The sequence below is a fragment of the Hyla sarda genome, chromosome 12 (assembly GCF_029499605.1).
Source record: "Hyla sarda isolate aHylSar1 chromosome 12, aHylSar1.hap1, whole genome shotgun sequence".
Classification (NCBI taxonomy): domain Eukaryota; kingdom Metazoa; phylum Chordata; class Amphibia; order Anura; family Hylidae; genus Hyla; species Hyla sarda.
Window position 1 is genome coordinate 80,686,848 of NC_079200.1, and position 22,453 is coordinate 80,709,300.

Genomic DNA, 22,453 nt, shown 5'->3' on the forward strand with positions numbered 1-22,453 from the left:
TTATATAGGTTTGATTTTGTCGTACTTCTGGAAAAAAATCATAACTTCGCGCAGGAAAATTAATACGTTTAAAATTGTCATTTTCTGACCCCTATAACTTTTTTTTATTTTTCCGCGTATGGGGCGGTATGAGGGCTAATTTTTTGCGCCGTGATATGAAGTTTTTAACGGTACCATTTTTGCATTGATAGGACTTTATTGATCGCTTTTTATTCATTTTTTCATGGTATAAAAAGTGACCAAAAATGCACTATTTTGGACTTTTGAATTTTTTTGCGCGCACGCCATTGACCGTCTGGTTTAATTAACGATATATTTTTATAATTCGGACATTTCCGCACGCGGTGATACCATATGTTTTTATTTACACTGTTTTGTTTTTGTTTGTTTTTTATGGGAAAGGGGGGTGATTCAAACTTTTTAATAGGGGAGGGGTTAAATGATATTTATTCACTTTTTTTCTTTCTTTTTGCAGTGTTATAGCTCCCATAGGGACCTATAACACTGCACACACTGATCTTTTACATTGATCACTGGTTTCTCATAGGAAACCAGTGATCGATGATTCTGCCGCTTGACTGCTCATGCCTGGATCTCAGGCACTGAGCAGTCATTCGGCGATCGGACAGCGAGGAGGCAGGTAGGGACCCTCCGGCTGTCCTGTAAGCTGTTCGGGATGCCGCAATTTCGCCGCGGCTATCCCGAACAGCCCACTGAGCTAACCGGCACTTTTTACTTTAACTTTTAGCCGCGTGGCTCAGCTTTGAGCGCACGGCTAAAGGGTTAATAGCGCGGCACCGTGATCAGTGCCATGTGCTATTAGTAGCGGGTCCCGGGTTCACTATGACGCCGGACCCGCCGTGATATGATGCGGGGTCACTGTGGGACCCTGCGTTATTTCACGGGAGCGGGACCAAAGACGTACTCATACGTTCCTTGGTCCTTAAGATGTTAAAGGGGTTACGCAGGAATAAAAAAAAAACACCTAATTTCTGTGGTATTAAAAATTGGCTCCATTCACTTCAAAGAAACTGAGCTGCAGAACCACATCCAACCTAGACAGACAGGGAGCAGTCTTCGAATAAAATTATGTTTTGATTTCTGTATAACCCCTTTAATCTTGGCATTTCCATAGTGTGAACCTAGACTAATCATCAGGACCTGTTTGCTCTCCAGTCATGACCAATACCCTAGATTGTACATCATCTTCAGTGTTTAGATTTCATTATAAATCCTGTTAAAAGGTATAATAGATTTGAAGGTATATATATATTTTTTTTTTTCTGGCAGTTTTATTACTTGTGATATCTTAACCTGAAGTAGGATTTCTGCATTTTATTAGCTTATTCCATTTGTAACATCTATCTTTCTATTCCTCCAGGCAGTAAAAATGTTCCAGCTTCCGGTTAACAATCTGGGCAGTTTACGAAAAGCCAGGAAGACTGTGAAGAAGATCTTGGGTGATATTGGCCTGGAGTATTGCAAAGATCATGTAGATGTAAGTTTCATTGTGTGGGATGTCATAATACGCTGTGCAGTACAGCCCATGACTCTCCCTGTAAGAGAAGCACCACATACAGTCCGACTTGGCTCTAGTAAAAGCTGCAAGGATACATGTCTTCAGTTATCTGTATTAGAAATCTGAGGGCTTACCCTGTGAATTTAGCTGCAACTTTGGATAGAGGATTAGCCCATTTCTATAGGGCTGATATTGAAAAATATTGCTTGTATTTGTTTTTTCAATCCCCCAAAGAATAGAAGCACTGTGTATGGGGACACTTAAAGGGGTACAGTAGAACAGCAATTAAACAGCCTACATTAGAAAAAAAAGCACTGAAAGCATCATACATTAAAAACATAGTGATATCTTTATTGAGTAGGAAGCATATGAAAACAGTATATCATTTTACATACGGTGTGAAAAAAGATACACTGAGAATGGGATTTCGCAAAGCAACTATACTTATACAAGATTATAGGCGATAGAGAAAAAAACTTTTAATACCTGGGTCTATGCACAGCATAAAGTGCCGAACTACAGGTTTAGTAGCTGCAGTATTACAAAGAACTAGATTGTACAAGAGTGTGTCTGTCCATTAAATGTGAGACTACCTACCATGTGTAAAGCAAGAAATGTCTGACTTAGGCTAGGTTTCCAGAAGTGTATTCAAATGAATGGAAAATATAAGAGAAGGACTTAAACTTCTCCTTCCTCATGGATCCATTTATGACTTTGGCTGAAAAACTACAGTGACAGTTTAAAAAAAAAAAAGCCAGAAAAAATACCTGTTAGAAACCTAGCCACAGAATGATGTTAATTATATTTGAGATTACAAGTCAATGAGGCACATTTATGTACATGAAATGCTCCCAAAAAGTAATGTTACACATTATAAAAAAGTGCGTACATATCTTGTATCATATGCAGGAGTTCAAGCAGTTTGAGCCCAACGACTTCTACGTGAAAAACACATCATGGGATGATGTAGGACTGTGGGACCCCTCACTCACTAAAAATCAGGTACTTCATGCGCTTTGTTCTTCAGTCTCACTCATGGATGAAAAACAAACAATAGTAGCCGCTTAACGGTTTTATAGCCACATTTGTGGCACTTCTTAAGTCATACAAAAGTTGCAAGTTATGGTGCACATATGTGAATTTTCTCTCATGATGCTTTTCAGGTTTTGAAAGAGGGTATTTACTCACACTGGTCTGACAAATTGTTTTACACCAGTATATAGCATGAATAGTGATTTATCAGGTATTTTTATACAGCAGCATGAGTTTTTAACAGGGCTGTGGAGTCGGTAGATAAATGTTCCGACTCCGGCGTTTTCTGTACTTCCAACTCCGACTCCTCTGTATTAATATGCAAATGTATTTTATAAATTCCTTTTGAAGGAAAGAAAGGCAACATACATGTCATTACCACAGGACTACTGGCTGGGAAGCCAACAGTCTACTGTATTGAACAGTTTGTGTGCTGATCTGCTGCTGAAGATAGGACAGTAGGAGGATCCAGGAAGGGGCATTTATTATAAAACATAATTTCCCTAGTAGAATCCTATAGTCATGTTTAAAGGGGTACTCCACCCCTAGACATCTTATCCCCTATCCAAAGGATAGGGGATAAGATGTCAGATCGCCAGGGTCCCGCTGCTGGGGACCCCCGGGATCGCCGCTGCACCACGCTTTCATTACTACACAGAGCGAGTTTGCTCTGTGCTTAATGACTGGCGATACGGGGACGGGGCAGCGTGACATCATGGCCCCGCCCCTCGTGACATCACGGCCTGCCCCCTTAATGCAAGTCTATGGCAGGGGGCGTGACTACCGCCACACCCCCTCCCATAGACTTGTATTGAGGGGGCTGGCCGTGACATCGAGGGGCGGAGTCGTGACATAACGATGCTCCGGCCCCTGTATCGCCTGTCATTACGCACAGAGCAAACTCGCTCTGTGCAATAATGAGAGCGCGGTGCTGCAGCAGCAATCCCGGGATTCCCCAGCAGCGGGACCCCAGTGATCTGACATCTTAACCCCCTATCCTTTGGATAGGGGATAAGATGTCTAGGGGCGGAGTACCCCTTTTAAGCTAAAAATCGAGTTTACAAGTTTTTATAGCCTTAGCTGAATGGCAGCAGTTTTTCCAATGTATTACAGCTTCAGTCTTGAACTATTGACCCTCCATTCCCTTCACTTATAATAGTGTCTCTAGTCCTGCAAAAAACATATTTACTTAACCCCTTTTCAGTGAGAGGCTAGGTTACCCATGGGTTCCCTGTAACAGCAGAACACAACGCTATGGAAAGTATAAGTATTGCTGCTCCTAATTGTGCGTTGTGCCATATAGTAAAGCACATGAAAAGCATGCTTCTTCACGGTCACTTAACGTGTTCGTTTTGCGGTTACTTGAGGCACTGCATGCATTGGTCTTTATTCTTAAAGTAGAGAAGTCATTAACTATAACTTTTTGGGAATTGGGACATTTAACCCCTTAAGGACTGAGCAATTTCACGTTTATGCATTTTCGTTTTATCCTCCTTGCCTTTATAAAATCATAACCCTTTCAATTTTGCACCAAAAAATCTGTATTATGGCTTATTTTTTGGTGCCACCAATTCTACTTTACAGTGACATTAGTAATTTTACCGAAAAATCCACGGCGAAACGGAAAAAATTCATTGTGCGACAAACGAAGAAAAAATCCCATTTTGTAAATTTTGGGGGCTTCCGTTTCTACGCAGTACATTTTTCGGTAAAAATGACACTTTATCTTTATTCTGTAGATCTATACGGTTAAAATGATACCCTACTTATATAGGTTTGATTTTGTATTACTTCAGAAAAAAATCATAAATTCATGCAGGAAAATTTATAAGTTTAAAATTGTCATTTTCTGAGCCCTATAACTTTGATTTTTCTGTGTTCAGGGCGCTATGAGGGCTCATTTTTTGCGCTGTGATCTGAAGTTTTTAGCGGTACTATTTTTGTTCTAAGACTTTTTGATCACTTTTTATTCACTTTTTTGTGGTATAAAAAGTGATCAAAAATGCGCTATTTTGGACTTTGGAATTTTTTTACGCGTACGCCATTGAACGTATGGTTTTAAAGTGGTATATTTTTATAATTCGGACATTTCCACACGTGGTGATACCACATATGTTTATTTTAATTTTTATTTACACTGTTTATTTTGTTACTAGGAAATGACGGGTGATTTAAACTTTTAATTCAGAAGGGAATACCTGAAAGGGTTAACTTTTATTTTTATTTTTTTACACTTTTTTTTTTGCGAGCTCATAGCTCCTATAGGGACCTATGAGCTTGCAATGGCTGATTGCATACACAGATTGTTGCCTTGCCGTTGCATGGCAACAAGCTGTGTAATCGGCGGTTGATTGCTCCAGCCTGTAACCCAGGCATGGAGCAATCAGTCAGAGCCAATATTAGCTGCGGGTCCCGGCTGTGAATAGACGCTGGGACTATCCCGCTATGATGCGGGGTCCCGCCGGGACCCCACGTTATAGACAGGGACCGGACTTAGGACGTACTCATAAGTCCTTAAGGGGTTAAACTTGCTTTTTTATTCTTATAGTGCATTGTTTGCCGACTCCAGGTACCCAAAATTTCATCCGACTCGGACTCCACAGTCCTGATTTTTAACATCAGTTTAACCCCTTAAGGACCCAGCCAATTTTTCACTGTAGGACACGGACATTTTTTTGAACATCTGACCACTTTCACTTTAAGCATTAATAACTCTGGGATGCTTTTACCTTTCATTCTGATTCCGAGATTTTTTTTCGTGACATATTGTACATTATTGTTAGTGGTAAATTTTCATCGTTTCTTAGTGAAAAATTCCAAAATTTGATGAAAAAATTGAAAATTTTGCTTTTTTATTTTTTTTTTTTACTTTGAAGCTCTCTGCTTATAAGGAAAATGAATATTCCAAATAAATTATATATTGATTCACATATACAACATGTGTACTTTATGATTGCATCATAAAGTTGACATGTTTTTACTTTTGGAAGGCATCAGAGGGCTTCAAAGTTCAGCAGCAATTTTCCAATTTTTCACAACATTTTCTAAATCAAAAATTTTCAGGGATTTGAAGTGGATTTGAAGGGCCTTCATATTAGAAATGGCCCACAAATTACCCCATTATAAAAACTGCACCCCTCAAAATATTCAAAATGACATTCAGAAGGTTTGTTAACCCTTTAGGTGTTTCACAGGAATAGCAGCAAATTGAAGGAGAGAATTCAAAATCTTCATTTTTTACACTGGCATGTTCTTGTAGACCCAGTTTTTGAATTTTTACAAGGGGTAAAAGGAATGAAATCTTCCTAAAATTTGTTACCCAATTTCTCTCGAGTAAGGAAATACCTCATGTGTATGTCAAGTGTTCGGCGGGCGCAGTAGAGGGCTCAGAAGGGAAGGAGCGACAGTGGGATTTTGGAGAGTGAGTTTTTCTGAAATGGTTTTTGGGAGGCATGTCGCATTTAGGGAGCCCCTATGGTGCTAGAACAGCAAAAAAAACACATGGCATACTATTTTGGAAACTACACCCCTCAAGGCACGTAACAAGGGGTCCAGTGAGCCTTTACACCCCACAGGTGTTTCTTGACTTTTTGTTAGTTTGATGTGTAAATGATTTTTTTTTTTCCCACTAAAATGCTAGTTTTCCCCCAAATTTTACATTTTTACAAGGGACAATAGGAAAAAATGCCCCCCAACATTTGTGACCCCATCTCTTCTAAGTATGGAAATACCCCTAGTGTGGACGTCAAGTGCTCTGCTGGCGCACTACAATGCTCAGAAGAGAGAGTGCCATTGAGCTTTTGAAGACAGAATTTGGCTGGAATAGAAGTCGGGGGCCATGTGCGTTTACAAAGTCCCCCGTGGTGCCAGAACAGTGGACCCCCCCCCCACACATGACCCCATTTTGGAAACTACACCCCTCACAGAATTTAATAAGGGGTGCAGTGAGTATTTACACCCCACTGGCGTTTGACAGATCTTTGGAACAGTAGGCTGTGCAAGTGAAAAATAAAAAATTTTCATTTTCACGGACCACTGTTCCAAAAAATCTGTCAGACACCTGTGGGGGGGTAAATGCTCACTGTACCCCTTATTACATTACGTGAGAGGTGTAGTTTCCAAAATGGGGTCATATGTGGGGGGGTCCATTGTTCTGGCTCTATGGGGGCTTTGTAAACACGCGTAGCCTTCAATTCCGGACAAATTTTCTCTTCAAAATCCCAATGGTGCTCCTTATCTTCTGAGCATTGTAGTGTGCCCACAGAGAACTTTACATCCACATATGGGGGTATGTTCTTACTCAGAAGAAATGGGGTTACAAATTTTGGGGTGCTTTTTTTTTTTCCCTATTTTTCCTTGTGAAAATGAAAAATTTTGGGCAACGCCAGCATTTTAGTGAAAAAAATAATTTTTTTTCATTTTCCCGTCCAACTTTAATGAAAATTCGTCAAGCACCTGTGGGGTGTTAAGGCTCACTATACCCCTTACGTTCCGTGAGGGGTGTAGTTTCCAAAATGGTCACTTGTGGGTATTTTTTATTTTTTTTTGCGTTCATGGCGGAACCGCTGTAAAATCAGCCACCCCTGTGCAAATCACCAATTTAGGCTTCAAATGTACATAGTGCGCTCTCACTCCTGAGCCTTGTTGTGCGCCCGCAGAGCATTTTACGCCCACATATGGGGTATTTCCGTACTGTGGAGAAATTGCGTTACAAATTTTGGGGGTCTTTTTTTTCCTTTTAACACTTGTGAAAATAAAAATTATGGGGCAACACCAGCATGTCAGTGTACATTTTTTTTACACTAATAGGCTGGTGTAGCCCCCAACTCTTCCTTTTCATAAGGGGTAAAAGGAGAAAAAGCCCCCCAAAATTTGTAACGCAATTTCTCCTGACTACGGAAATATCCCATATGTGGCCCTAAACTGTTTCCTTGAAATACGACAGGGCTCTGAAGTGAGAGCGCCATGCGCATTTGAGGACTAAATTAGGGATTGCATAAGGGTGGACATTGGGAATCACTGGCGTAGAATACCCCTAACAGGGTGCAGAGCGGGTGGGTCGGTCCTGGTGGCTAACACCAGACATCACCGATCGCGGTGATGCCCGGTATTAACCCTTTAGACTTGATCACCTAGTCTAAAGTTTAAAAAGTATAAATAAATTCCCGGTCAGCTGTTAGGACACGAGGAGGGTCCCTGCCTGCCTCCTCATCTGTTCAATCGCCGATTCACTGCTCCATGCCTGAGATCCAGGCAGGAGCAGCGGAGCGCCGATAAGGCTGGGTCCACACTACGTTTTGTCCCATACGGGAGCGCATACGGCAGGGGGGAGCTAAAAGCTCGCGCTCCCGTATGTGACCGTATGCGCTCCCGTATGTCATTCATTTCAATGAGCCGGCCGGAGTGAAACGTTCGGTCCGGTCGGCTCATTTTTGCGCCGTATGCGCTTTTACAACCGGACCTAAAACCGTGGTTGACCACAGTTTTAGGTCCGGTTGTAAAAGCGCATACGGTGCAAAAATGAGCCGACCGGACCGAACGTTTCACTCCGGTCGGCTCATTGAAATGAATGACATACGGGAGCGCATACGGTGACATACGGGAGCGCGAGCTTTTAGCTCCCCCTGCCGTATGCGCTCCCGTATGGGACAAAACGTAGTGTGGACCCAGCCTTACACTGATCAATTCTATTTCATAGCATTGATCAGTGTCTACAATCAGACTATTGCATGTTATAGTCCCCCTATGGGCGCTATAACAGTGCAAAAAAAAAAGTTTAAACAAATAGTTAATGTGATCTAGTTTAAAAAAAATAACTTTGTAAATAAATATAAACGTGGTATGGCCGCATGTGTAAATGTCCGAACTATAAAAAAAAATATATTGTTAATCGCATGTTCAATGGCGTAGACGTAAAAAAAAAAATTCCGAAGTCCAAAATAGCATATTTTTGTCACTTTTTATACCATTAAAACATGAATAAAAAGCTATCAAAAAGTCCCGTCAAAACAAAATGGTACCGATAAAAACTTCAGATCACGATGCAAAAAATGATGATCTCATACCGCCCCGTAAGCAGAAAAATAAGGCTGCTTTCACACTATAAAGTTGCTCCGTTAAAATATTCGCCATAAACTTCCGTTAGAAAACCCTTGAGAGCGGTTGTTAAACGGCTGTTACGAATGGGATTTTTTGAATATCCGTCATCACCCGTTAATAATGGACGTAATTTGTGACGGAGGAAAAAACATCACATGCACTCATTTTTCTTCCGTTTAAAAATAACGTCCGTTAAAATTTTAACATTGAAGTCTGTGGCAAACGGATGAGCCTTTAATGTCATCCGTTTGCACCCAGTTTATAATATCCCTTATTACTTCTGAGCATGCTCAGAAGAGTTGACATCAGCAGACTTCTGCAGTGCTTAGGAACAACTACCCCCATCATGGAACTAACTACTTTCCATTGTGGGAGTAGTAGTTCCCACAGCTGTGGGAGGCTACATAGTTTGTACTACTACCCCCATCATGGAACAGTGTCTGTTAAATGTTGGGGGTAGTAGTAGTACAGGGGATAAGGGATTGATCGCACCAGGTCTCACTTCTGAGACCCCATGCGATCAGCAGTTATAAAGCAGGGAGCGGGCGACATGCTGTGCTCCCCTGCGATGTGTATATACTGTGTAAACTTTCATTTTGAAATCCCCCGCCGGGAGCCCTGAATGGCCGGCACAGAGGAGCCATTCAGGGCTCCCGGCGGGGTTTTTAAACTACTACTTTGACCCCCCCCCCCCCCCCCAAATGTGTGCCCCCCCCCCCAAATGTGTGCCCCCCCCCATGCATATTAATAATTCATTAGCCCCAGTGTGCTTATCCATACCCCCCCAGTGTCCTTATTTCCCTTCCCGCTGCCTGCTCCTCATCTTCTTGGAGCAGGGCAGCAGCGGGACATGTTGGGAACCGGCGGTGGTGAATGAATGAGGCAGACGTGTCCCACATGTTGGCTTCATTCATTCACCGCTTCCGTCGCCCGACATGTCCCCGCTGCTGCCCTGCTCCTAGCGCAATCAGCGCACCACCGGGACATGTCTGTTCTCTGCTACTCATCTGGGGCCAATGAATTATAAATATGCATGGGGGGCATACATTTGGGGGACATATTAGTAGTTTAAAAACCCTGCCGAGAATTTAAGTGAAAGAAAAAATACACTATACATCGCAGGGGAGTGCAGCATGCCGGCCGCTCCCCTGTTTAATAACTTCTGATCGCATCGGGTCTCAGAAGTGAGAACCAATGCGATCAATCCCTTGGCACCTGTACTACAACCCCCATTCTGCCAATGCCTGATGAAGAGCCCTGTCCGGGATCGAAACTTGTTGCAAATAAAACTTTAATACTTGACTTGGGGGACCAGCGCCTTCATTTGAGAAACCCATTTCCATAAAATTTTCCTGCTGTACTTCCACCGGATAGACTGACGTCACACCGGGAAGTTCCTCGTGGCAGCGGTCCCGCCGCTCTCACCAGACGCTACTGTAGGTGTTGTGCCCTGAGCGCAACACCTAAGGGTAAGAACCCATCTTTGATTTTACTTGTATCCCACGGTCAAACGGTCCTTACTAGGGGCACGCTTCTTGTTGCTTTTTTTTTTCTCCCTCTTCTATATTACAACCCCCATCATGAAACAGAGTATGTTCCATGATGGGGGTAGTAGTACAAACACTAATGTAGCCTCCCCAGCCACCGGTAGACTCACACAGCCGGGGAACTACTACTCCCATCATGAAAAGTCTGTTCCATGATGGGAGTAGTAGTCCCAGCTGCAGGAGTCTGTGGGCAGAGGTGTTAAAACGGCCAAAAAATATTGGTACATGACTGTTATAACGTGTCTTAACGGATGAATATGCCTTTTATTTTGACAGACGTTGTTCAGCCATTAGCACCCGTTATTTCATTGGTTATACATCCGTTTTTTTAATTATACAATACAGAAAATGGACGTTAAATAACGGATGAATACTCAGTGTGAAAGCAGCCTAAGTTATAGGGGGTCAGAAGAGGACATTTTTAAACATATTATTTTTCGTGCTAGTAGTTATGATTTTTACCAGGAGTAAAACAAAACCTATATAAGTAGGGTTTCATTTTAATCATATGGACCTACAGAATGAAGGTGTCATTTTTACCAAAAAATTACACCTCAAAAGTTACAAAATGGCTTTGCTTTTAGGTTTTTCTATTTCGTCCCACCAAAAATATATATATTTATAATAAGTGTGTATGTGTATATATATGTGTGTGTGTATGTATATATATATAATATATAATATAATATATATATATATGACCCAGTCTCGATTAAGACCTCAGATCAGATGTGGCGACCCGCTGAATTTAAGCATATTATATATATTAGCTGAATACCCGGCGTTGCCCGGTTTTTCCTTCCTCATCCTTGTTGGGGAGGAAAATAACCAAAGGAGGAAGCTTTTGACTTCATATCCTGTCCTCATATATTGTTGTCCTCCTGTCCTGTCCTCCTGTTTTTGTGGAACATACATACATACATACACACGTTGAGAGAGAGAGAGAGATATATATATATATATATTTATTTTATTATTACATATACACTTTTTTTTTTTTTTTTTTTTGTCTTGCCGTACATTTTTGGATAAAATGACTGTGATTACAAAGTAGAATTGGTGGCGCAAAGAACTATGGGTCTGTAGGTGCAAAATTGAAAGGGTTATGATTTTTAAAAGATAAGGAGGAAAAAACTAAAGTGGAAAATTGCTGAGTCCTTAAGGGATAAGAGCCATTTGTGCAGTAACTGTAGGTATCACTCTATGCGTTACACTTAAATACTATAAAAGCGAAGGCTCCAATCCATTGAATGCACTGGGCTAAAAGGTGTAATTTTATTTAATATTTGCTTTGTTCATTCCTCCCCTAAATCAGATGAATTTTTGTTTTCAACTTTTTTAAGACAGTTATCACAAAAACAAATTTACAAAACCCACAGGGGGAGATTTATCAAAACCTGTGCAAAGGAAAAGTTGACCAGTTGTCCTTATCAACCAATCAGATCGCTTCTTTCATTTTTCAGAGGTCTTTTTAAAAATGAAAGAAGCAATTTGGTTGCTATGGGCAACCGGTCAACTTTTCCTCTGCACAGGTTTTGATAAATCTCCCCCACAGTCTCTAGCATCATTGACGGTATGATTCATGCTTCATTCAGTGCTAGAAAAGGAAAGACTGACAGCCTGAGTATACTCTAGAATATCTTGAGGCTTTTCGAAACATGCCCCTCAGAGCCCGCCAAGCTGGCACCCATGTTAACCACACTGCTAGGCCCTAAAGCAGTCCAGAAATTTTTTTTTTTTTTTTTTTTTTTTTTTTTGCTATTGTGCAACATATGCTGTTATTACAGAATAACTTGGAGGATCTTGTGTATACCTATTTTAGCTTAGTGGCATGCATGGGGTTACCTGCCACATTAATTCCTAATTTGCCTCTGATATGTTGCAGCCTACATTTGCAGAGGTAGTGTAGTCTCAGCACTACACTTGCTGAGTCCTGTCAAGTGTAGCAAGTTATATAGCGCTCCTGACACCTTTCCTCGTATCAGTCACATGTGATACCACTGCAGCCTGGCTCTTTTTATCACTGTAGCCCTTACACCTTCCCTTCTGATCAGAGGAGGTGTATAACTCTGCAGAAAAACATTATTGACTTGCCTAATATCACGGGTTTCCTGATCTCTCTGAGACGGCAGATAGTCTTGAGCAGCATTTTGTGCATGGGGAGACATACAGAGAAACGAGGAGTGTGGATCTAGGTGGGGAAAATGTGAGCTGCCTGGTATGACCTGATAGACTTTTTATAAATTGTTGTTACATGCCCTAACTGACCTACTGTCTACATATTATTGCATGCAAACTTGTTCAGACTGGTGCTGACATGACCCAGTGGCAGTAATGTACCGATGCAGCTGACCTTAGGATAGGCCACAAGATATTAGTGGTAAGCTAGCAAACTAGTGTTGTTAAGGAGTGAACTGCTATTTCCAATGGCCACATCACATCCCAGAAGGCAATCTGTCCAATAGTGGTGCTGTTTCTTGTGTGAACGAGCCCTAACCCTAAACAAAATTAAAATTTAAAAAATGTGTTGTCTTATATGTTGGTGTTCTCAACAGTTATAAAAGTGCATTTGATATTGTGTGCTGTGTTGCTGAATTTTTATGCTTTTCTTTCAGGACTACAGAACAAAACAGTTCTGCTGCAGCCAGTGTCCGTTCTCTTCAAAGTTCTTCTCTGCTTACAAAAGTCACTTTCGAAACGTTCACAATGAAGACTTTGAGAACCGGATCCTTCTGAACTGTCCATACTGTACTTACAATGGAGACAGAAAGACTTTGGAAATGCACATTAAGGTGTTCCATGCACCAAACAACCCTCAGCCAAGCCCGGTCCTCAGCGCTTTTAAAGATAAAAACAAGCTCGACAGCCTTAAACCTAAGCAGGCCGACAGCGTGGAGCAAGCTGTTTATTATTGTAAAAAGTGCACTTACAGAGATCCCCTTTATGAAGTGGTGAGAAAACATATATACAGGGAACATTTCCAGCATGTTGCGGCACCGTACGTTGCGAAGGGTGGTGACAAATCACTGAATGGTGCCGTGCCTATAGGGGCAAGCCCAAGCAATGATAGCAGCATTCATTGCAAGAGATGCCTTTTTATGCCGAAGACGTATGAAACCTTAGTTCAGCATGTAATTGAAGACCATGAACGTATTGGGTACCAAGTGACGGCTATGATAGGACATACAAATGTGGTCGTTCCTAGGTCCAAGCCATTGATGCTGATAGCTCCAAAGCCACAAGATAAAAAACCTATGGGCATTCCACAGAGAATAGGTCCAATGTCCCCAGGAAATGTCCGAACTCTTCCTTCTCAACAAATGGTGAATAGACTTTCAATACCAAAGCCTTCAATGAACTCTAACATGATGTCCAATGTCCATATGCAGCAGAATAACTATGGGGTGAAAGGATTGTCTTCAGGGTACCCTGTTGGGCAGCAAATGAGATTAGGAATGGGTAGTAATGCATCGGTTTCAATTTCCCAGCAATCCCAGTCCATGAAGCAGATGCTTCCTGGTGGAAACATGAGAACTTACTCTCTTGGTAATGAGCAAAGATCGCAGGCTAATTTAAGGTACTCTCTTCAGTCTGGAAACTCCAGCCTTACAGGTGGCCATCTTAAACCAGCTTCCATGACTCCACCCCATGTTGCATCTCGAGGGCTGATTCAGCCAGGAGCAAAGCCCACTGCTGCTGCGGCAGCCGCTGCAGCAGCCGCTGCCAACTCTTCCTCCTCCACCCAGAAGTGGAAGATATGTACAATTTGCAACGAGTTGTTTCCAGAAAATGTGTACAGCATTCACTTTGAAAAGGAGCACAAGGCAGAAAAAGTTCCAGCAGTGGCAAACTACATAATGAAAATCCATAACTTCACAAGCAAATGTCTATACTGTAACCGATACTTGCCAACAGACACGCTGCTAAATCATATGTTAATCCACGGCCTCTCCTGTCCTTACTGTCGGTCCACTTTCAATGATGTAGAGAAAATGGCAGCGCACATGAGGGTGGTTCACGCTGATGAAGAAATGGCACCTAAAACGGATTCAACTTTAACATTTGACTTGACATTACAGCAAGGAAGCCACACAAATATACATTTACTGGTCACCACATACAACCTGCGTGATGCTCCAGCTGAATCCGTAGCTTACCATGCACAGAACCAACCTGCTGCTGCTGCTGCTGCTGCTGCTCCTCCTCCTCCAAAAACTCAAGCAAAGACCGTGGAAAAGGTGGAAGCGCCTGTGAAAAACTTGCCACAGACTGCCGTGCCGTACAAGAAAGATGTAGGCAAAACACTGTGTCCTCTCTGCTTTTCCATCTTAAAAGGTCCCATATCTGATGCTCTTGCCCATCATCTGAGGGAAAGACATCAGGTCATCCAGACCGTTCATCCTGTAGAGAAAAAGCTCACCTACAAATGTATCCATTGTCTAGGCGTGTACACTAGTAACATGACTGCTTCAACCATTACTCTGCATCTTGTACATTGTAGAGGGGTAGGCAAAACCCAAAATGGCCAAGACAAGTCAGGTATCATTAAAATTAATCCAGGTCAAACTATGTCTTCAATGAAACGTTCCAATGACTTCATGGATTTGTCACTCGCCAAGAGGAGGCGGCCAGATGAGGACCCTGATGCCCCGATCATTTTAGATGATAAACCTGAAGAGCCAGTGGTTTTGGCCCTAGACCCCAGGGGCCATGAGGATGACTCTTATGAAGCCAGAAAGACATTCCTTACCAAATACTTCAACATGCAGCCCTACGCAAGCAGAAGAGAAATTGAAAAGTTGGCAGCCAGCTTGTGGTTATGGAAGAATGATATAGCATCCCATTTTAGCAACAAAAGGAAAAAATGCACTCGGGATTGTGAGAGATACAATCTTAGTGTCTTGCTTGGCTTCAACATGAGGGAGCTAAATAAAGTCAAACATGAAATGGATTTTGGTGATGAGTGGAAGTTTAAGAACATTGATGAGAATCAGTCCACTCCTAACGCTAGTAAAACGGTGGACAAGAAAAAGCTGAATGAGTCCAACTCCTCAGACTCATCTGAAAATGCTGCAGAGGACTCCAGTGAAAGTGTAATTGAGCAAACTCCAGAGAAGGCTCTCAAATCCCCAAATTCAGAACAGAACACAAGTCTTTTAGAGCAACCCTTGGAATTGCTAGAAAACCAAAATGCAGGCACTACATCAAAGGCCAATGACAATTCTAGTGAAATAATTTTGGACAGCTCTGACAATGATGGAGAGGTGCCTGATTCTCCTGTCCCAAAGGACAATGTCAAACCTTCAAACAGTAAGCCTGTGCCAGCAGAGTTGGACTTGGAGGATAGTAATCCAGAGTTGAAAGACGAAATTTGCATCAATGATTCCAACCACAGTAAAGATGCTGAAAATGGTGAAGAGATTGAGAAAGATCACTTAGTTGAAAGTGACGAGGAGGCAGCGGAATGCAAATCAAAATCTCACAACAAAGCCGAAGAATTCTGGTCTAAAGAGAAGTCTCTCTCAAAACCCAATGTGTCCACGAAAGAGGAAAACGCAACAGAGCAACCAATGGAGTGGAAAAGTAGCACAAATGACAGAGAAGATGGCGATCACTTTAACATGACTGTTACAGACAAAATGCACAACAGTCTAGCAGGAGTAGGACTCAGTAGCCAACAAGTATAGGTTTAACTTTTTTAGACCCCACTTGTATGTACAGCCTGTTAGCTGATATTTTCATTACAACAGGACTGGTAAGCTACCCCATAGAACTGTTATTTGTGGTCTCCTGCACGGAACTATGTCAGACGCTGGATTTCCACACATTGTTTCAATGGCTTGCTCTACTTTCCTGCGTTTGGCACATACCGATGTGATGAGCAACATTGGATAATACAAAGTGCACGTTTAACCCCCCCCCTTTTTTTTCCCCCCTTTTTTTCCAAGTTTTTCACCATGTTCATTGTTATTTTTCTAATTTTTCTCTTACAAAAAAAATTAAAACAAAAAAAATGCAGAGAAACCCAACAAACCTCCCCGAGCGTGAGGTTTCCTACCCTCTGAACTACGAGACGCCCTCTGCAGGTTATTCAGAATTTTCTGGCTCACTGTGTATAGAAGCTTTGAGATTTTTTTTTTTCCCTCCCCTCTTGTCATGAATCCATTCTAAATAGATAAAATGTATATTTGTACAGTATTTTAGACTTCTTCAAAGTGAGACTGATGAAAGTGTTCTTGTGCACCCACGATATATATATATTTTTTTTTTTAGTGACAGCCTGCTGTGTAATAACGCTGTATCTAGTTTACTTAGCAAAAGGCTTGAAACTGCTATAGTTAAACAAAAAAATATGAAAAAAACACAAACTTAATATGACTTTTGATGAACTTGGGTTTTTGCACATAATCTGTACAATCTGAAAAATGGAGTCTGTCATATGAAATATATCTGGACAATTGTAATACTTTGTTTGCTGCCCCCCAAACCCTGAACATTTGAGCTGATGGAAAACCTGGTATCCTGGAAGAGAGGTAACAATATATTAGTCTGTGGTGCTAGTGTGCTTCTGAGGTGACCATTTGGGAAGGATGCAGCCTAACCTGTCTTGGGCTTTGATGGGATAGGCTGAGCACTGGCTCGTTCCACAGAATGGCCGCATCTGCTGGTTGTCATGCTTCAACCTAGGTAGCACTATTGCAAGAAAAAATAAAGAAACCACAAAACATTTGCTAGTCCAACATATTCTGATACCTTTCTAAAGGTAGAACTCTGTATAATATGTATTGTGTTTAAAGTATCAAAAAAAGAGAAACACAATGCCGTATTTTCGTTATTAGTATATTTAGTTGCCCACCTAGTGATGTTCATTTATTCCATCTAATATTTGGCACACTGTTGTAGTAGTATTTTGTGATCTTTCTTTCCCTTTGTATTCATTTAAGCATCTAAATAAAAAGCTGTATTGTGCTTAATGTCAATCTTTGGCTCTGTTCTGTATATACATACTACGGTTGGGAAATATCTGGATATACAGTGACTCCAGCCCATGCATTATATAGTGGTGGCTAGAAGCAATGTCTCTTGAAAATTAATGGATTCCTATTGCAGTGCCAATAAAAATTGGTGCATTGGGCTGATGCTGTAAACTAGTCTTTGAAGGGGTATTCTGCTCTCCAAAAATTAGAACAAGTTGATCTAAAAATCTGGAGATTGAAAGATCTCTTCCAGGAATAAATGGGCCGAGTGGCCAGCACTCCATTCATTTTCTGTGGGGCTTCTAGTGGCCAAATTCCACCAATCTGCTTGTTATCCCCTATCCAGTGGATGGGATATACCATTTGCATTTGGGAATGCCTAACCATTGGATTTCACCAAAGACGGTTGTATGGCAGCATCTGCTGTGGGCTAGTTAGCATGTGCTTCAGGTTCTAATACTCGGTGCGGTGGTCGGGGGCGGGGCATTATCGGCAAGGTAATTGCCGATACGATAACGTCCAAATTCGTGAATATCGGCTGATATCGGCCAAACCGATAGTCGATCCCTTCTAGAGATGAGCGAACTTACAGTAAATTCGATTCGTCACGAACTTCTCGGCTCGGCAGTTGATGACTTATCCTGTGTAAATTAGTTCAGCCTTCATGTGCTCCGGTGGGCTGGAAAAGGTGGATACATTCCTAGGAAAGAGTCTCCTAGGACTGTATCCACCTTTTCCAGCCCACCGGAGCACCTGAAGGCTGAACTAATTTATGCAGGAAAAGTCATCAACTGCCGAGCCGAGAAGTCCGTGACAAATCCAATTTAGTGTAAGTTCGCTCAACTCTAATCCCTACCATTGGATATACTTTACTGGTAACTTTATGCTTTTTACCGTTAATATTTTCTGTTGCATGTTCAGGGAATTACTAGTTGTACATGGATTGGGGGGTGATCCAGGGTCCTTATTGTTTTTAGGTGCTGTTCTTGGTCGTTTCTTACTGGAAAATATATATATATTTTTAACCTTTTTATATTGACATCTGCCCAAACTTGCTTCTGAGTGTCAAACTGTTAGTGTATAAACCGCCAACACTTGTAACCATGGAAACTACGGTCCATTTTTGTTTCTATAGTTACGTTAAAGACCATAAGTTACAGGAAAACTTTGTTGTTTTTTTTTTTTTTTTTTGGCCTGGTATCTAGAAAATCTCCCAACAGGCAGGTGCTACTTACATACTGACCGTGCTGCTTTATATTGTTACGAATATACATTGGGCTAGAGGAACATGAAACAGATGTGTGTAAGGAAGTGTTTTTGTGTAGAGACAAATGTTACTTGGCAGGTTCCTAATTAAATAATGCAGTTAAATTCTAGTGCAAAAGCTTATATTATACCATAATGCTACTGGAATAGACTGGGGGGGGGGGGGGGGGTGTGTGCTGGGGCACCTACATCTGATGAATATATGGACTTAGAATGCACTTGGTCCACAAAACAGGCACTAGAAGTGGCAGTCAGGGGCCTGTTTTAGTAGTTGGCCATGGCTCGCCAAGTCTTGCCTCCAGCTTGCACTTTCAATGGGTCTGTATACTGTCGCCACTTCCATTAGTTTACCTTTGTAATGTATACAGATGATGCAGTTTGGGTGTGCTGTAGGAGTAAGTATACACTTGATGGATTTGCTATTGATTTATTAATTTTTTTGTGTGTGGAAATGGCTGCAGCAGAATACACAATTGTCAAAGATGTGATTATTGAAAACTTATTTACATACAGCTGAACCTTCTTTGAAATTGACCTGCAGTGCAGATTTGAAGAAAAAATGCAGCGTGTCAGATTTTTCCTACTAAAATATATATTTTTCTGGAAGTAATATCTAGTGTACATGTACTCTAAGACTGTCCCTCTTCAGCACTTCTCAAACCATAGTCTGTATGTCCTTTGGGTTTATACAGCATCACACTCCGATTTGTGTCAGGACAATTGTTTTCTTGCATAACTTTGCTGCAGCTACATTAGATGAAATCCTGGGATTGCTGCAGCTATCCACTTTTAATATGCCAAAAAAATTATGAAAACTGCAGTGAGCCTATATCAGCCTGTTAGTGATGATGCTCAGCAGAGGTCAGTGTTATCTAAGAATTTTTTTTATTCTAATAGGAATAATATTTCCAGTGATTCCACCAGCAGAATAGCGAGTGCAGCTTTGGAGTTAAACATCTAATGGATCTAAATACATTACACACCTTTCAAGTTACTAAGAGGTTACAAATTGGGTAAATAGTGCATGTGTGTTTTTATATTTTAGACTGTAAACAATATGCTTTGTTGGAAGTCTTACAGTGTTTTGGATGTGTTTTTGTAAAAATGTCAGGAAAATGTCTTCCTATGATTTTTTTTTTTTTTTTACAAAATTCCCACTAATAAGCAAACTACAGTTATCCCTCAACTTACAATGGCCTCAACATACAATAGTTTCAACATACAATGGTCTTTTCTGGACCATTGTAACTTGAAACCGGACTCAACATAAAATGCTATGGAATCTATGAAATGTGTCAATGGCTGGAAGAATCGACCAATTAGAATGGACATTTCATTGGTAAAACCCCTGTATTCCTAAAGTGCATGCACTGACTGGTGTCTGGTAGCGCCCCCTACAGTACAGGGAGGTATTACATGTTCTGTACTACTCTTTACCTCTGCCAGGGTTATTTGCTCCTTTGGACACCAGGTGAGGGCGGCTCCATGTTACTTTTTTTAGCACACTGTGTACTGTATAGGACCCTGAAGAAGCTCCTGCCCTCTACATAGACCAGTGTTTCCCAAAGAGGGTGCCTCCAGCTGTTTCAAAACTACAACTCCCAGCATGCCCGGACAGCCGAAGGCTGTCCGGGCATGCTGGGAGTTGTAGTTTTGCAACAGCTGGAGGTACCCTGGTTGAGAAACACTGAAATAGACAGTGATTTACAGCTCTCAACAGATCTTTCTTTTATATATAAGGATTTGCTTTATCTCTATTAGTTATCTACTTATTTTTGTTTAATCCTCTCTTTTTCCTATTTTTGGATGACATATTGGTGGCTTCAGAACCAATTACCAAGTTTCCATAGAGTTATGGTTTCAACATACAATGGTCATCCTGGAACCAAATAATATTGTAACTTGAGGGACCACTGTATATAATAATGTAGTAGTGACTGTCAGTAATTTAACCTGGAGCTGGAGCATGTGATGTGCTTTTTCTAGTCTTCGATCTGATCCTTACTACCAAGAAGCCATATGTGGCCCTGAGCTACAACCACAAGTGAATGTTAAAATGTGAACTCCACCTTTCTGACAGATCATTTGATTATATACTCTGACTGAAGTGCATTTCACAGTATGGCACAATTTTCATTAATGGAGAGTTCAGGCCAAGTAATAACTATTCTTTATACTTATTACCTTACTAGATCCAGGCAGTCATTGGACCAGCTCAGTTACCCAGCATCTATAGGTCCTGTATTTATAGACCCTTAAAAATATGGGGATTTAGGCCTCACATCCGCTTCCTCAGCTGTGACATGCTGTAATGTTCATTTTCAAAATGTTGCCTGAAAAGCTTTGTCAGGTATTTTACAGATTTCTTTCAGTAAGTCTACTGGCAGCACACGTGAATGGCATGTTTCCATGGTAACAATTTCATAGTGGGGTAATGGAGAGCAGATGGGTAACATGGGGGGTGTGTGAGACCAATCAGATGGCAAGAATTCTGGCTTCTTGAAGAGGAGAAAGCGCATCTGACTGCATTCATAGTTGAGGTGCAGGAGTGACAATGGATGATGTGGTACATTTCATAGCCAGCATTAACATTACCGTTTGTTTCAAAGCTTTGCTGCTTTATTAATCATTCTGGTATGTAACGGTTATTAATCCCCTACATGACTAGCATGTATGTCACTGATGTAGCAATTAAAGATTTTAATTACGGAAAACCTTGACTACACTTCACATTAATTGGCAGTTTTTCTACAGCTCTTAATGTTGACTGTATAAATTCATCTAATTTACAGGAAGGTGAATGGAATAGGATAGCCCTATTGTAAAGCTGGCCATAACACCTACAATAGCAATAGGTCAATCCCATTACAAGTAGGACTGGCCAACCATCTAAAGTTGACGGCTTCAGCTAACACACATCGAATGTGTATGGTCAGTTTAACACTATTTGCAGTGTTCTTGTTTCACTCCGGTAGATGGGCCTGCACTTAAAGGGGTACTCCACTGAGAAACTTTTTGGCACCAGTTTATTTAAAAAAAATAAATTGTAAATTCTATTAAATTTTAACCCTTCCAGTACTTATCAACTGCTGTATGTTCCAGAGGAAGTTATTTTCTCCTTGAATTTATTTTCTGTCTGACCAGAGAGCTCTCTGTCCATTTTAGGAACTATCCAGAGTACAAGCAGAGGTTTCAGCAAATTCCCATAGTAAACCTCTCCTGCTCTGGACAGTTCTTAAAATGGACAGAGGTGACAAAGGAGACAAAAAAAAATAAGGAACTTCCTGTGGAGCGTACAGCAGCTAAGTACTGGAAGCATTAAGCTTTTTAAATAGAAGCAATTTACAAATCTTAACTTTCTGTTGCTTTAAAAAAAAAAAAAAAAAATCCAGGGGAGTGTACACTCTAAGATTTTTTTTTTTTTTTTTTATATAGAAGTAATTAACATATCTAACTTTCTGGCACCATTTGTTTGTTAAAAGGGGCACTCTGGAGGGAAATATATTTTTTTAATTTTTTTTGCATTCTATATATAAATACGTTACATTTTGCTCTTATCTACTCTATATATAAGTAATTTGAGATACTATGAATAGGGGCATTTTTGGACGTTGCCCACATAGTACTAAAGAGGTACTCTGCTCCCAGACATCTTATTCCCTATCCAAAGGATAGGGGATAAGATGCCTGATCGTGGGGGTTCAGCGCCTGTTCATTTAGAATGCTGGGTGTGGACGGCAGGGGTTGTGACATCACTGATTTGCCTCCTCGTGATCTCACGCACCTCTCATAGACTTGTATTGAGGGGGCATAGCCATGACGTCACGACCTCCACCGCCTGCTCCAAGGGTTCGGAACAAAATGTTCCAAATGCTGGGGCAGCGGAGTACCCTTTAAGCTCTGCCTCACGAATTGCATAAATCCAAAGGATCTGATGTTGCTTGTGCATACAGCAGAGAAATTTTGCACAAATTGTGCAAATTTTTTTTGCAAAATCGACTTTTCAGAAATTG

At 41.1% G+C, this 22,453-nt stretch overlaps 1 protein-coding gene across 2 annotated transcripts in view; it reads left to right on the plus strand.

The window, feature by feature from the left end:
* The window catches only part of ADNP (activity dependent neuroprotector homeobox), a 44,634-nt gene extending 27,463 nt beyond the window's left edge, over positions 1-17,171 (plus strand). For both annotated transcript variants that reach the window (XM_056549172.1, XM_056549173.1), the window contains exons 3-5: positions 1,382-1,498; positions 2,429-2,521; positions 12,813-17,171. In XM_056549172.1, the coding sequence (XP_056405147.1) occupies positions 1,391-1,498; positions 2,429-2,521; positions 12,813-15,884 (3,273 nt within the window). In that variant the 5' untranslated portion in view covers positions 1,382-1,390 and the 3' untranslated portion in view covers positions 15,885-17,171. The remainder of the gene's footprint in view (positions 1-1,381; positions 1,499-2,428; positions 2,522-12,812) is intronic.
* Positions 17,172-22,453: the final 5,282 nt, after the last annotated feature.